This window comes from Sceloporus undulatus, chromosome 2 (genome assembly GCF_019175285.1).
Source record: "Sceloporus undulatus isolate JIND9_A2432 ecotype Alabama chromosome 2, SceUnd_v1.1, whole genome shotgun sequence".
Classification (NCBI taxonomy): domain Eukaryota; kingdom Metazoa; phylum Chordata; class Lepidosauria; order Squamata; family Phrynosomatidae; genus Sceloporus; species Sceloporus undulatus.
The window spans coordinates 280875531-280892766 of record NC_056523.1 but is presented as its reverse complement, the minus strand read 5'-3'; the positions used below and the strand labels follow the sequence as shown (position 1 = coordinate 280892766).

Genomic DNA, 17236 nt, shown 5'->3' with positions numbered 1-17236 from the left:
CCCACTGTTTATTAGCAATCTGTTTCAAAATGCTAATTATAGTTGTTTTTACATTTTTTTAAAAAAAATCCTGCCCCACAAGGCATTTTATACCAATGATGGACTAAATTCTCCATTTTCCCAGTCTTCCAGATCACTGAAATCACTGTTGAAGAACCCGATACCAATACAGTGAGGATTGATCTCCCAGTTATTCGCAATGCTGGAACACTGGGCAATGTGACTGTTAAATGGATTGCCACCATTAATGGGCAACTTGCTGACAGTGACTTGCGAGTCTTCTCTGGTGATATACAGTTTTCACCTGGGGAGGCCACAAGGAACTTGACCTTGGAAATAGTGGCTGATGATTTTCCAGAAATTAAAGAGGTGAGTTTAGTAATCTGACAAAATGTGAAAAACAACAGCAGCAACAACAATACATCTATTATTTCTGATTTTTAGCAAGCATTATTTCATATTGTTGGTTTATAATGTATTTTAAATTGGACTTGTGAAAATATTGTGCAGAGGAATTAAAAATGCACATTTTCAGATTATATTGGGTTAAATCTAGATGTGCCCCTCTGTAAACCAAATTACTCTGCCTGTTTGTAGTGGGATCTGGGAGAAGTTTCCTCTGGATGATGGGGTAATATGGCAGCAATTTTCATGTACAGTTGGTCCTCCATATCAGTAGGCTAGCCATCCATGGATTGGAGCATCTGTAGATGACCCTATCCCATTATTGCCAATGGTGGCACATTTATTTATTTTATTTGGAGTATTTATACCCTGCTCTTCAGCCACAAAGGTGCTCACATGCATGCCGCTGCACCAATGCAGCCATGTGCATGTCGCACATCCATTTACAATAATGGGATTTGAGGTCCCACACTTTTTATTATCTGAGGAGGGGAGTCTGTAATAGAACCCTTGCTGATATAGAAGGCCAACTGTATTCCCCTTGCAGCCCCCAGCACCACTTTTCATGCTGTTTTGGTGGGTCCTCCAGCCCTCTGAAACAGCTTTGTAAGGGGCCACAGGGGTAGCTTTTCAGGGGAGTGCAGGAATCTGCGGGTGGAACTAAAATCAGCAAGCACAGCTGCTAACCCCCTTACTCCTGCATTACAAGTCCATTTTCCCAGGTGTATTATTGTGGGTATCATTGATTTCAAAGACAATTCATCTTTGGCATGGGAGTTTTGTGGCTATGTTTAATAGGAGAATTGTACTGAACTTTCACTGTTGGTTACAAAGCATATTGCTTATTGCTTACCAATTGCACTGAGTGCTATAATTAATGGTAACAAGCCTTGTGGCGCTTCTTTCTGAAAGACCTAAGATAGCTGCTGAATTAGTTGGGGCATCCCTACACAAATGTTTACATGTGTTTCTCTGAACATGTGTTCATGTCCTAGCTAATGTTCCAAGGTATAGTGAGTATGGCCTTTGGTATCCTCATGAATACCTGCAATGTGCAGAGAATATCATGGTGCAGACCGAAATGATTATGAAGTACTTATTTTTACCACTAGAATAGCTAGGCCTCATGGAAAAAAAATCACCTTGGCATGGTATTCCACTGGATAAGGAAATAAGGCTTTCCTGTGAGAATCTAGTAGTGTGAAGCAATAGAGGGGGCAGCTTCTTATCATCACTCCAATGCACCATTTTTAGAGATTCTAGAAACAGAAGAGTAGAGGAGGAATTTGCTGTTTGATATTGGGCTTCAGCTTCGACTAGCCCTAACAATATAATAAATGGGAGTTGCAGTTGAGCCACATCTGGAGGGTCACACCATGCTCACCTCTGGTCTGCAAAAACCAGACATAGGCAAAATGTAGCCCATGGGCTGCATGTGGCACCAAGAGACCCTGGAAGTTCAAAAATATGCAGAAAAATATTAAAAGGTTAAACTGTGATCTTCACATCTGTTTAATTCACAGTTGAGACATTCAGTAGTCTAAAATACTACTTTTGCAATAGATTTGCTAGGCTTTGCAAAGTTCACAGTTTGGCTCAAAATTGTCATTCTTTTTCACAAACCATATCTTAGACAATTTAACCTATTTTTCTAGGTGATCCGAGTAGAATTAAGTCAGGCCTCCAATGGAGGCACTATTGGACTGGAGAGAATTGCAAATGTTATAATTCCTGCGAATGATAGGCCATATGGCATAGTTTCCTTTCAACAAGCATTGTATCGAGTTCAAGAACCACTGGAGAGAAGTTCACTTGCAAATATAATGGTGAAGAGAAGGTCTGTTCTATATCTTGATTTTTTAAAAATAATTCCTGTATCTTGCAAAAAATTATGTATAATGGCACACTAGTTAGACAGCTTTGTAACAGCTGAACATATGGAGAACTGTGATCAATGATATTTTTACCTTTATTCGAATGAAGTCCAAACCATTCTATAGGTAGCTGGAGCTTACAAGATGAAAGCAAGTCAGAAATTAATGAAGAACCCAGAGAACATTCAAAGTATATCTTCAGAAAAAAATGTGACAGTCTTACAGTTCAGTTCTATAAATGTCATTGAATTCAAGCCATCAAATTGCAGGAATGTAAGTGAGTATAGGACTGTAGCCTTAATATACCCCCAGTAGGAGAGGAAGGTGGCTTGGAAAATGAAGTATGGGCCAGCAAAATGCACCAGCTTCCCAGCAGCTTGGAGGAGTGGTGTACGTCAACGCATGCCCCCAAGCTGGTAGGAAGCTGCTGTGAAGTGCCTGGCCATTTACACGGTGGCAGCTTTTTGGCACTCCAGCGGTGCGGTGTTTAGATGCAACATGCCGCAGGAGTGTCAAAAAGCTATGGGTGCACTTTTTCCAGCACAAAAAGGAGCAGCATTTTGTGGCTTCTTTTTGTGCCAGAAAAATGCCTGATTGGGGCTGCAGTGTGCAGTTGCCATGGCCCTGATCTGGTGCCCTATACGGCCGTCTGCTCGGCTCTTAGACATCCAGATAAGGTGAGTTAGAGTGGGAACATTAAGGGGCTGTCTGCATTGCCCAAATTTTCATGTTCCCTGTGGCCTCACATTGTCCTATTTGGACAATGCAAGCTCAGACCAGATCCTAGCAGATTGGATGCAGATCTGGTAGATCCACCGCAATCATGGAGAAAACAGCCCTTAATGTGGGTCACTTTAACCTCCAGTTTGCTGCAGAGTTTCCCAGAAATTCCATGGCAAACCTGGCTATTTAGACACCCTGCATGCTCCTTACCATCCCCCTGTGTCTTCATTAATGAGTGGACCCCCATTGCCATGTCTGATGCAGAAATGGGGCATTTGGCAGCACCCATGTGGCCAGGTGCCCCATTTTTGCATCAGTTACAACAACAGGGGTCCACTCACAGAGATTCAGGGGGAAGGTAAGGAGTATATGCTGGTAGTGGTTCCCCAGGCCAATGTGGGGACAGGCATGTAAACACTTGCCTGTCCTCATGCTGGACTGGGGACTGGCCTGGCTTAGCACCTGGGCCAGAAAAGCATGGGTCAAGCCTATGCTTTCCTGGCCCACCTGCTCAGGGTCTCAGAGGCACTCTTGATAGAAGAAAGTCATAAAAGGAAGATTCTAGTCTGAACAAGCATGAAAAACAGATTTACCTGTCCATATATCTGATTACAACTTAGTTGAGGACAACAGAGAAGATTGATTGTGCATTGAGAAATGACAGTAATAAAGTCTGTGAGCCTGCTTCTTCTCTATCCTCATCATCACAATGTCTTCTTTGCTTTGACTTCCACCTTCCTGCTTCTGCCTCTGTTTTGCATTTCAAATTTTCTCCAGAATTTTCTGGGTTGATGTTCCAAGAAAATCAAGCTGTAAAGTACACGGTAATGTTGAATTATTTTGAAAGTTGTGTTGGTCATAATACTTGCAAAATTTTCTTTCTCAAATATTAATACTGATCCCATAGAAGAGTCTTTATTAACATGAACCTCTTGTTTATCAATGTTTATAGTGGTGGAAGATTTGGCCAGCTGCAGATTGTCTACAGCACTTCTGAAATTGACATTGTAACTCTTGCAGCAGAGCAAAGCCTGGATCTCTTGTCCTGCTATGAAGCACCAGTGCAAGGAATTCCAGATCAATCTCAGATGATTAGAATGAATGTGTCTTTTGCTTATGATTCACTGTACAGTTGTGCAATGCTGTGCCTGAAAGAGCAAGCATGTTCAGCCTTCTCAATTTCCATTGCCTCTGGAATCCCGTTATGCTTTTGGATGGCATCTTGGGATGAACCTGTAACCAACAACTCAGCTTTCTGGACGTACAAGAAAAATCTAACCACTGTATCCTCTCTTTTGAGTACACAAGCAATTGCTAATAGTGATTATGAAACTATTACAAAGCAGTGGGTGATAATGGCAGAAGGAGAGGAGTTTGCAAACCTTACAGTAACTGTACTTCCTGATGATTTTCCAGAAGTGGATGAAAAGTTTAGCATATCTCTGTTAAAAGTAGTACTGATAAACATCTCTGCTAGTTTTGAAAATCAGCCAATCATAGGACAACCCAACACCTCTACAGTTATTATATTAATGAATGGAGATGCCTTTGGTGTGTTTATGATCTACAGCATTAGTCCCAATACAACTGAAAATGGTCTTTATGTAGAAGTTCAAGAATGGCCTCAGAATACAGTGCAGTTAATGATACATAGAACTGAAGGAAGTTTAGGGCAAGTAACAGTAGAATGGAACATAGTTGGTGGCACAGCTACTCCAAATCTGGATTTCATTGGTGATGGGGAAATCCTGAGTTTTGCAGAAGGTAAGGAAATTGGGAGGATAATTAATATCAGCACAAAATACAAGTTTATATTATGTCACTGTTTTTGTGCCAGCCTTCAGCATGATGGTACCTGAGCCCTTTTTGAAGGGTAAGAGGAAATATATAATGTGTTATGATTTAGTTAAAGATTATCAACCATGGGCATTCAACATGTTCAGATGCATTGGATGAAGGCCACCACTTCCCATTCTTCTCAAGATGAATTCATATTGTTTGTTCCAGCAGATGCATTTTCCTAAATCAAATTCCTAGTCCCAATTAGACTACACCTAAAACAGTTGCTTGTCTGCCAATTTAGCCGTTTGAAAGTGCAAGTAGATAAACAGGTACCACTTCAGTGTGATGGTAACATTCTGTGTAGTGATGCTGGCCACATGGCCATGGAGTCTTATTTGACAACACTGGCTCCCTCGGCTTAGTAATGGAGATGAGCATTGCACCCTTCAGTTGGACATGACTGGACAATCATGTCAAAGAAGAAATCTTTAACTTTACCTTTAAAATAATTGATAAAAGGTAAGAGGATGCTTATATGACCTCTACTACTATGTTGAACCCTATTATTATTATTATTGTTGTTGTTATTATTAACCCTTATTTATAAAGCGCTTTAAATTTACACAGCGCTGTACATACAGTCTTTTTAATTGGATGGTTACCTGCCCTCAGGCTTAAAATCTAAAAAGACACGACACAAAAGGAGAAGGGAGTGGTGGTAGGGAAGGGGATGAGGGCCAGCAGTTCTTCTCTACCTCTGAGGCCTGGATCAGGGGAGATGGACTGGAGGGAGGGCTTGGCCTCTTAATGGATGGTTAATCTTCTTCCAGGGAGGCCAGTTGGAGCTAGCCTGCCTCTCTTGTAGGATAATACATATAAAATACATAGCAATACAGGAAATTATTCAATAAAACAGGCAACAAAAGAACATCAAATAGCAAGTGACAATTATGCAATGCCTGGGAACGCTTCTCTGAACAGGATGGTCTTCAACTCCATTTTGAAGCTGGTTAAAGAAGTGATGGCTCTTGTTCGTGGGGGAAGAAGGTTCCAGGAGTGAGGGGCAGCGAGTGAAAAGGGGTGAATCTGAGATGGGGCAGAGGAAATCCTCGGCTGGATTTTCAGCCCTAGAGATGAAGATCTTCACTTATTTTAAACTGACATGCAGAAATGAAGGATTTCAAAGGTTTTCTACCATTTGGTGAAGATTATAAGATTATTTTAAAACATTTTTGATAATATTTTTGCCTATCAGGGCTTTTGAGGGAAAATTGTTTCACTAAACTGAAATGGTGCAGAGAACAGTATCCTTTATGCAAAAGATAGTGTTGTCTCTCTTTACAGTTTTGTACAAAAAGAGAGAGTGTTGTTGTTTTGTAAAAATATCACCACACATATATAAAAAATATTCTATCAATTGATCATTTTTTTCTGTGGGATGTATGAATGAGTCAAAATATTGTTTCTCCCTAATGGCAAATTTCTAAGTATTCTTTACATATCTATTGTGTATAGTTTAGTTGGGACTAGCACTTGCATTGTGGTTTTCATCAAGTAATTGGGACACTCACCCACAAATGACAGGAAATTTCTCAATGAAATGCAGCAGTCTCTCCTTTCTTTTTTCAGGTGAAATTAAAAAACTGATAACGCTTACAATTCTAGATGACTTGGAACCTGAGGATGATGAAAGCATTATAATTAGTTTGACCCACACTGAAGGTGGCAGTCATATTCTACCCAGCTCAGACACTGTTACGGTGGTTATTCCAGCCAATGATAATGTGGCAGGAATTATTAGCTTTCAGACAGCCTCAAGATCTGTTATTGGTCATGAAGGTGGGTTCCTCTCTATCTTTACTACCTTTACTCTGTGTGCTATCAATCCTTTTATTTATGTTTTCACACAGTAATGACTTGCCTTGATTTACCACATAGCTTGAAAATATAAAGAGAGACCCACTAAGAGGGTCCTCAGCCATTTTGTCATTTCAAATAGTGGATTGGAATAGTGGATTTGAAATCAAGTAAATTAGAATTTAACTAGAATAGTGGATTAAAAATATACTAATAAATGTACTAATACATGTCAATAAAACTACCCTAATAGGAAGAGAGAAAGGAAGATTTTATTAACCCAGAATTTGGAACTAGGTGAAACTTGTTACTCAGTGAGTAACATATTAGCAGTGTGCTATCAAAATGTTATATTTTTGTTACTTCACTCTTATTGAAAACAAAAACTGAAAATATGGACATTCCTCATGTTCTTTGTTTTTGCTATGTGCCTCCAAGTTGATTCCAACTTATGGTAGCCCTATTATGGGGATTTATTGGCAGGGTTTATTGAAAGGAAGCTTGCCATTGCCTACTTCTAAGGCTGAGAAGAGTGTGACTTGCCCAAGATTACCCAGTTTTTTCCATAGCTGAACTAGGATTTGAACCCAGAATCCTAGGCCAACACTCAAGCCAGTATACTACATTGGCTCTTACACCTCATTATCCCTCACCATAGTGTTTTACAAGTAATTATAAATTTTATTTGTTACAGAGAAACAGTAAAAATATTTCCACTCATGCTAATCTGCAAAATAACATTATGCTCTTGGCAACCCCCAAAATAACATGTTATAAGGAATGTCATAACTAGTAATATGCTACTTCTAATGACTGCAGGGACAACCATTTTATAGAGATTTGGGGCCAAAGAACACATCATCACATGGGCCAAAACCGCCGGCTTTGAGCAAATTTGGGGGCATGGCATACAGATGTCGCACACTCCCTGGATCAGCTTGAAGCTGCATTGCGCCTGCAGTCCAGGGCTGCTGGCAAAAGAAGCCTCAAAAAGTGTTCCTTGCCGGTGACCCATTTGGACTGTGGTGGTGGCCTGCTTCAGGTCCATGGCATGTGGTTGCCACAGTCCCATGCTGAACGGGGAGCAACCGAGGCTAGAGCAGCTGGAGGCCACTCCAAGCTGCCGGTCTTCTTGAAGCCCATATTAACTTGCATACATGTTAAATCTTTGTTTTTAGTTTTCATGTTTGTTAAAATGCAAATAGAAATCCCTGGTGTAATTACTAGAATTGTAATAGGCAGCAAGAGATATTTAAACCTTTCTTCACTGCTTTGATCGTGATGAAAATCACTCCTCTGAAGGAGCTGTACTAATTGGAAGGAAATCTCCCATTGGCGCAAATGAAAAATGTCTTCTCAAAGCAAAAATTACCTAACAGTGGATTGTCCTCGGTACTCTAGAAGGGGATTGTGCCACAAACATGGCAATTACGATCTAAGGATTCTGCATCCATCAATTCAACCATCCACAGCTTGAATTTTTTTTTTTAAATCCCAAAAACAAACCTTGATTTTGCTATTTTATAAAAAGGATGTCATTTTATTCCACCACTATATACAGTGGTCACAAGGTATCTGCTGGGGTTTGGTTCTAAGACCCCTACAGATACCAAAATCCATGGATGCTATATACAATGGGATAGTAAAATGGGGTCCCTTATATAAAGTGGCAAAATCAAGGTTTGCTTTTTGGAATTTATATATTTTTAAAATATTTTCAAGCCATGAATACCTGAATCCATGGATAAAAAATCCATGGATATACACAGCTAGCTGCATAGTGGGACATGAAAATTCATGGATGTTGGTATCCATGGTGGGTCCTGGTATCAAACCCCAGTGGATACCAAGGGCCTACTGTATAATCCCAACTATATATCTATTTATATATGCATATTGAATGCAAAGATTCACTTGGGCCTTCAATTTTGCTGCCTCTACTTCACATGAAATCTCCTGTTTAAAAATTTATTTTAAATTTTCTCTCTTACTTTCAGTGACAAATGCTTCCAAAATGTATATATATATATATATATATATATGATATTCTTCTGCTTTGTATTGGCCAGGCTAACACTCCTATCAGATAGCATAAGATCCTTGTGGGTCTGGACTGTACCTCCTTCACCAACTTGAGGTTCACAGGCTGCCAGGCAGGCCCAGTCCCTCTTTGTGTGTGCTCTGGAGAGTTCTGTAGTCTGTTCTTCCAGTGTGACAAATTTATTGTTGTGTAGTCCATTTCATTCTGACCTTTGGTGACCCTATGGCAAAGCTATCACAGGGTTTTCCTGGCAGGATTTGTTCAGAAGGGCTATTCAGTTGTCATCCTCTGAGACTGAGAGTGTATGATTTGCCCACAATCACCCAGTGGGTTTCCATAGCTAAGTGGGGATTCAAAACCTGACCCCCTAGAGTCCTCCACTATGCTGATTCTCAATGTGACAAATATTGAAACAGAAAAGTGATGAGCACAGCAATCCAGGGTAGCCAGAATGCTGACACATTATGTGGAGTCCTTAGAATGAAGCACTGGATAAGTGGTTCAGAGAACACACAAGGCCTAAATGCTTTGCTCAGAAAGTTATTTCTTATTATCCTTAGTTCTTAAGAAGGAATCCAATGTCAAAGCTCATCATTTTCCATTCCTACCAGCACCAATATGTTGCATATGTTGGTAAGGGAAGGAAGGCAAACATTTCTGCAGACTTCTTATGAAACGATAACTTGATCCTCAGATTGCCTATCCTGAAGTAGTTTTACTGAAATAAATGGAACTATACTTTTTAAGGACTGCACCCCAGCATGCCATTTAAAAATTATATAGATGACATTAAAAAAAAACCCTTCTTTTCAAAACTGTGTAGTCCTTCATCCCTTAGAATTATAATTATTACCCTATTTCTCATTTTATAATGTTTCTGCATGACAGCAATTTATACCAATATATAATAATTGTGGCCATGCTTTTTTTTTTTTTTTTTTTTTGGCAATTATTGTGATCATTCAGCAAGAGCCTTGAAGAATTATTGAAGGAGGTTTCCCACTTCTTAGATATCTTTTGTAACAGCATATGAATTTGTGCAATTACAGTGGCAAGTAAACCTGCATCAACACTGCAGCATTAATGCATTCTGAGACCACTTTAACTGCTATGGCTTAATGCTGTGGGATTCTGGGATTTTTTAGTTTTGTGAGATATTTAGCCTTCTCTGTCAGCTACCTCTGGTGCTTCACAAAATTATAAATCCCAGGATTCAGTAGCATTGAGCCATGGCTATTAAAGTGGTGCCAAATTGCCTTAATTCTGCAGTGTGGTAGGAGCCATAGTCAAAGATACGAATGTTTAACATTCCCTCCAAAAGACGTGTTGAAAGAATGCATGAGTGACCCATGCCACAGTTCTGCCATCTTGACATGCCACAACATTCCTTCATTCATGCAGGGGGTGACGGGAATCTTTTTAGGCACTTTGCATGCATCAGAGAGCCCATAGCCCCTTCATACATTCTTAAAATAAATGAGAAATAGCATGTGAGTGCTCCAAAAGTGAAGATCATTTCTGACATTACAGTTTTGAATTTACTTTTGGAAACACACTTGAATAGAAAATCTCCCCAAATGTTCACATTGAAATATCTGAAAGTTTGTAATGTCAGACTACTTAAAAACAGATGTGGAATCTGATCTTGCCCCCACCTTTGTAGGCTTCTCCTAGCTAATTTTATCAGCTACATGTAGTATGAAAATGCATTTGAGTGTGAATGATATAAAATAATTGTATAATACTATAATACTGTGTTGAAATATGCTTTCTTATTTGTGCATTTTGCTGTTTTACTGTTCTTTATTTGTAATGATTTGTTTTGTTATAACAGTACAAAATTCTCAAATAGGATAGATTGTATTTCAGTGCTGTATTTATATAATACAACCCCCATCCCAAAGTATTATCATGGTTTCTACCTTCATCAGAACTGCATGAATTTCAGAGAATCAAAGTTTTACCAATTAAAATAAAATAATGCAATTATGAACACTGTATTTAGGCAAAGAGTTAATATACCATTTATGTCCATATAAAACTATTTCTATAATTAATCCCTAGAATCACTTATTTGTTTTTGTTGTGTGCCTTCTAGTCATTTCCAACTTATAGTAAGCCTAAGGCAAACCTATCTTGTGCTGTTCCTGGCAAGATTTGTTCAGTGGGGGCTTCCCATAGCCTTCCTCTTCTATGTGTTCTTAAGTACTGATTAATCACATTCCCCATATTAATTTCATAATAAACAAAACATAGGAAATAATAAACAAAGTGGGTTTTTCTGTGAAAAAGTAGGTTTGAATTTTTTAAAAATGAAGCACTGTGTATTTGTGATTATTACAATAAAACAGATGTACATTTACATTCTGCCCATATAAGACAGTTAATATATCCATATGTGTGTCTTGGAGTATAAACAACAAAGAATCCTGTGCCAGCCAAAGACTAAGAAATAACCTTTTTTTTTTTTTGTCATTTCAAATCTCACAGTTACAAATGAACTCTTTCTACTTTATGTTTAGAGAGATAACATTTAGTGCTCAGAAAAGCAGAGTTGTGGCCACATCTTGAGATAGTTTGCATATATTTGTTTAATTGGCAGCACAGTTCTAACTAAATTACATGCTGAGGAGGCTAGGATTATGTGCAAGTGTCTTTCTGCCATCCAAAATGTCCTTCTGCTGGTAATACTCCTGCCAACTGATATTGGAGATCCGCTGATACAACAGATACAACAGTAGAAGAATTGATCTACTGACTAAGTGCTGCCAGCAAAGAGCCAAATATGGACAGAGAAATGAGATTAGATAGGAATTTAGCTGTGCCAGATCCATATGTCCTCAAGCCCAGGGGCCCAGCCACAATGCCAGCATAAAGTGAAGGGTAACCCTAATTAAGTTTTAAAGTTTCTAGTCTGGGAGAGTTTTGAAATCAGCATAATTTCAGCTAGCCTACTATCAGCTCAGCTGCATACCAGCCCAACCTTTCCTTGGCCATCTCCACAAATTAAGATCACATTCTTGCTCTGCTTTTCTAGTGTAAAAGACAAACCATCCCAGTTCATGACCCTTGGCCGTCCAAGCTAGAACTCTGCCCTACTCATCTTTGAAATTTCACAGGCCTTGCTCATTTTGTATTGTATTCTATTGCAATTTTTACTGTACACCGCTATGATTATTGCGGAATAGCGGTCTATAAATAAAATGTATTATTATTATTATTATTATTATTATTATTATTATTATTATTGCTTACTTAGAGAACAGAACCTTTTTTAAAAGGGGGGGGGCACTGCATGATTCACTGCATACACATAGCCTGGTTAAAATTGTGAGATATATTTATGTAAATGACAAGATGTTAATGTCTTCTCCATCCTTTTTTCAGTTAAGGGATAATTTTAGAACCATTGAAACATAACTATCAAATAGATATGTATTTTAAAAGCTTGTGAGACCAACTCTCTCATAAATTTAAAGTGAACGATTCTTCACTATTTACATCTTCTTTCCTTTGACCCATGCAATACTATATGTACTGCAATACTGTATGTACTGGCAAAATGAAACACAGTGAACTTAGAAAATGCAGTAGTAATGTACAGGCAGCATAATTATGCCAGGGCCATTGGTTTTCTGCAAGTCAGAGCTGCCAGTTTCCTTTCTTTGTTTGTCTTTTTAATGGGGAAAGGTACATTCTGCATGCTCACTTTCTGTAAATGTATTTACACATGTTACAACATATACCATTCTTGGTTTATTTAATAATTCAGTCCAACCATGCTCGTCTACTCTGTTTGAGCATGGATACTAGATCATTACTATATTAGAAGTCACTTTCTCCAAGAAACAGTATATAGTACTGTTAACTTCAAAATTAGGTTCCTTTAAAAATCATGGCTATGCAGAAAACCAGTGTACCTAATTCACATTTCACTTGTTTATAATGTGTATGTATTACATCTATATGTATTCACATACCAAAGTATAAACAATATATATGCATATAGTATGTTAAAACACATATAACTATTAACGTTTTGTGAATTCTTTTCTTTGAATTAAAAGAAAATTGTAACACTGATGGTATCATGTAAGTGTTTACTGATATAAGTGGAATCTACAGGTAATTACAAGCATTTTTCTGCATGCATTGTGTAACATTCCACAAGGGTGCAATGTTATACTATATGTATATTTCTTGCAATTGAACTGTGCGGGAATTGACAAAAGGTGAGACAGCTAGTACATACAGCATTTACTATTTCTTTTAATCTATAGGATTTTGGTTTACCTCTTGCTGTTTTTGCATGTTCTGGTGATTATTAGCTTCCTGTTGTGTTTATATTTCAAGTCTCAGCATGCGTTTTATTCATTTTCCTCTACTTTCTAAAATAGAAATGATTAACTTTCAAGAGTCAGTATCTGGTCGGTTTGGGGTTTTTCGTGCACCAAAATCTTTCACTTAATAGGGTTTATAAAGTAAAATTTTATATGAATATAGATGTTGCTTTGTAAAACCATCCCCACATTTTTAATGATTTGCATGCATAAGAGCCTTCTAAAATGAATTAAATTAATGGAAATGGCTCACCAGAAATTTCATTTGTCCTTAAGATAACCTGGAGCACATTGGTAGACCTTAGAAACTTCATTTTCTTATCATTGGGAGAGCAGAAAATTTCCTGGTATGTTATTGGAAAAAACAATTTCTTTTTCCTTATAGTTTCTTTGATGTCATGTATTATTTAATTTCTAGGAGAACTGCTGCAGTTTCATGTGCTAAGAACTGCACCAGGAACTGGGAATGTCACTGTTGACTGGAAGATTGTTGGGCACCATGTGGATCAAAACTTTGAAAATATTTCCGGCATGCTCTTATTTTTGGAGGTAACTTCAAGCATTTGCTTGTCTTTGATGTATTGCAGTTGGGAATTGTTGGACAGAGCAGATTTTCTTGCTTATATAAAGTGGAATCCTTTATGTGTCTACTGAGGAGTAAGTCATATGGAGTTCAATGAGAGTTTATCCCACATCAGTGTACATAGGACTGTAGCTTAAGTTGCTTAATTGGTGTCATGGAAATAAAGAGCAAAGGTCTTTAATAGGTCAAAAGAAACATAGCTTGGATCCTTTTCTGTTCTGTGCAAAATCCCTGAATTTCTAATGTCACAGAAGCCTTGTGCTGGGTAGGAAATATAATAAAACAGTTCTCTGTCAGTCCAAAAATGAGATTTTATGTTTTGAATTGAATTACTGAGGATGACCACAAAATGTTACAGAGTCAGCTACAGAGGGCAAGGAGCTATGGTTTTATGTAGGTGAACTGAAAATGTCTTAGAAAACATTTTTTTCTTGAGTGGTAGTTCACTAATACTTCTCTTTAATTAATAGGGGTCATTGAACACAACATTTTACGTTCACCTCCTGGATGATCATATTCCTGAAGAAAAGGAAGAATATCAAATAATTCTGCATAACGTTAGAACTGAAGGTAACATAGTCATACTGAAGAACATATCACACTAGGGATGCATTACACATGTTTATATTTGTCCACCTGTTTTGATTACTCTGCACTTTCTGGTTCACAGATGATCATATTAAAGGATGGAAAACATTGAATCTGCAGTGATGTCTAAGTTCTATCTCTGGTATTTGATCTGTGATTATTTTTTCACACATGCAGTCCCCACTTGATGTTGTATCCATGTGTGAATAGCATATATGACTAAAAGAAGAAATCCAGTGCATGAGAATAAAGTCCTCTTTCCCTCAATGGTCAACTGTATGCCTATGGGAACCTTACAATCACAGCATGCAGTCAATAGACTCAGGAATGTTTTGCACAGCTAAAAAACCTGGCTTACTTTCCCCAGTTGAATCCTCTTCCGGGATGTGGATACTGGTGTGTAGTAATCATTATGAGATTATAAACTTCCAGGATTAGAAGCATTGTGTCTCTGGCATCCTTTTTTGGGGAGCAGCAGCTGAATGAGGAGTTTTTCACACAGCTGAAAAACCTGGTTTATCTTTCCCAGTTAGAATCCTCTTTTGGGATGCAGATGGCTATTATCTCTTGCATTTTGCTGCCCATGCCACCTCCCACCTAAAACCTGCCTAAAACCTGGCTCCCAGCCATGCTCAGCTGGCCAATTTGCAAAGCCGGGAAGCTCCCCAGATGTTGCTCCTCAAAAAACGATGTCAGAAGCACAGTGCTGCTGATTCTGGAAGTTTATAATCTCATAATCTCATAATGATTACTACACACCAGTAGCCACATCCTTGAAAAATTTATTACTTTCTATTAAAGACGTCTTGGTTGGTAGCTATCACCACATTTTGTGGTAGCAAATCCCCCAGTTAAACTATGGCCCTTATCACATGTGAAACTGGAACTCTAATCCAAAGCCCTTCTGTGGCCCTTCCGTAGCAAGGGTGAAGCAGAGTCACTTCAAATCCAAGGCAATTCACGTGATGAATTATCACACGTGAAGAGCAAAATTGTGGCCATTCCTGAGTCAAAGCAGAGTGAGTGCACATTGATTTACCACACCGATACATACCATGCGGATTCAACTATTCAAATTGGCACCCTTGCGCATGCTCAGTGAGTGTCTGAACACATCGTGAACCTTTGCACTTCCGGGGTGAAGAAGGGGGCCACTTCCTGGTTCCAATTTCATGTGAATGCTAGCGTCACGTGAATGACAGCTTCAGGTTTCCTTTTCCCTTCTATTTTATTCTACTTTTTACTCAATTTACTCTAGAACAGGGGTTCCCAACCTGGGGGTTGCAACCCCTTCGGGGGTTGATTAACCCTTTCTTGGGGGTCGCCAGGTTGGGATTCGCCCCTGCCTCCTCCTCCTCCCTTCTTCCCTGTGGGTGCCAGCACCACCACACAGGGATGGGGACGGGGATGGGTCTGCCTCCTCCTCCCCTGTTCCCTGTGAGTGCCGGTGCTGGTGCTGCCACCGCTCAGGGACAGGGCCTCCTCCTCCTCCCCTGTTCCCCATGGGTGCCGGTGCTGGCGCCACCACCATGCAGGGACGGGGAAAGGGCTGCCTCTCCTCCTCCTCAGATGGCGGCCGTGGCAGGCCTGGAGGAGGAGAAGGAGGAGGAGGGGTGAGGAGGAGGAGTGGGAGGGGGAGGGGCTTCCAGCAGCCTTTGCGGCAGGAAGTCCCGCGCCTTCTTCTGGCCGGTGTCCCTAATTTGTTGGGAGGCCAGGAAGGGGCGGGACTTCTGACTGCAAAGGCTGCTGGAGCTTGTAGGTGGCTGGAGGTCCCGTCCCTTCCTGGCCTCCCAACCAATCAGGGAGGCCACCAGGCGGAACTTTTTTTTTAATAGTCTTTATTAGGTTTCCAGAATAATGTACATATAAAAAGACATATAGATATCCAGTCCATTTTTACATTTCCATCAAAACAAATTTCATACAAGAAAAGAAATTCATCCTATTAAACTGTAATCTAGTGGCCTAAGTTGACTTCCAAACATTTCTCCTACCCTCTTTAAGATATATCTATGATCTTCAAAATCTTTACCTCCTTATCCAATATGTAGTCCCTTATCTGTTATCCAAGAGAGTAGATACAAAACATAAAAGTTCTTTTTCCCAAAATACAATTGTAAGTTAACTTTAAGACAAATCCTAATCTTGGAATAATCTACAGAAGATGAAAAAAAACAACAATTTTTTAAATCAAATCTCCTGATTACATCCTGTATTCTATTAACTACATTGTTTACTACAAAATTTCCTTTCATATCCAGGACCTTCAACTTTTTGTACAGAGGACAGGCCATAAAAATAAAATGGAGTCTTTATGATATAGTACAATTAGATTCTTATCCATCTCCTTCTTTGGGTCTATTATCAAACTGTCAACAAAGAAAATACAGGAGAGAAGGTTAATTTAAGAATTCCATTTACCCAGCTTCCACTAAATAATTACTGAAATCAAGTGGGAACTTTCGCTCTTATTCAGACGCTAATTAATGCCACATTAATGTCCCATTCTTTTCCCATACTTCGCAATACCTTTTGCCAAATCTCCTTTCTTTTCTTTCCATCTTTGTTCTGTACCATGCAAGATATTCTATCCAGCTCTCTGTACTCATTTACTTTGATCATCCAATTTTCCCATGATGGGATCACCTTAGATTTCCATAATTTGGCTATCTCTACCCTGGCCGCAGTGACGAAGGAAGTCCCGCGCCTTCTTCTGGCCGGTGTCCCTAATTTGTTGGGAGGTCAGGAAGGGGCGGGACTTCTGACTGCAAAGGCTGCTGGAGCTTGTAGGTGGCAGGAGGTCCCGTCCCTTCCTGGCCTCCCAACCAATCAGGGAGGCCACTGGGTGGAACTTTCAGCCACAATAGGGGTCGTGGCCCAACAAAACTTGGGAACCGCTGCTCTAGAATGTGTCCTGGGTCCTCCATGTCAGATTTCCCTTCTTCCCCCAACTGCTTCCTTCCATTGTATCCAGTTTCCCTTATTCTCCATGCTCCCTAAAGTACCACCTCCCTGAATCCAGTCCACTCTTCTTCCCTTTGTA

The 17236-nt window shown here is 39.4% G+C and overlaps 1 protein-coding gene across 1 annotated transcript in view; it reads left to right on the top strand.

Annotated features, from left to right (window-relative positions):
* The window catches only part of ADGRV1 (adhesion G protein-coupled receptor V1), a 384090-nt gene that overhangs the window by 81465 nt on the left and 285389 nt on the right, over window positions 1–17236 (top strand). The window contains 6 exon segments of the mRNA XM_042447787.1: window positions 125–369; window positions 2061–2242; window positions 3955–4766; window positions 6414–6623; window positions 13441–13571; window positions 14076–14175. Coding sequence (XP_042303721.1) covers window positions 125–369; window positions 2061–2242; window positions 3955–4766; window positions 6414–6623; window positions 13441–13571; window positions 14076–14175 — 1680 coding nt within the window.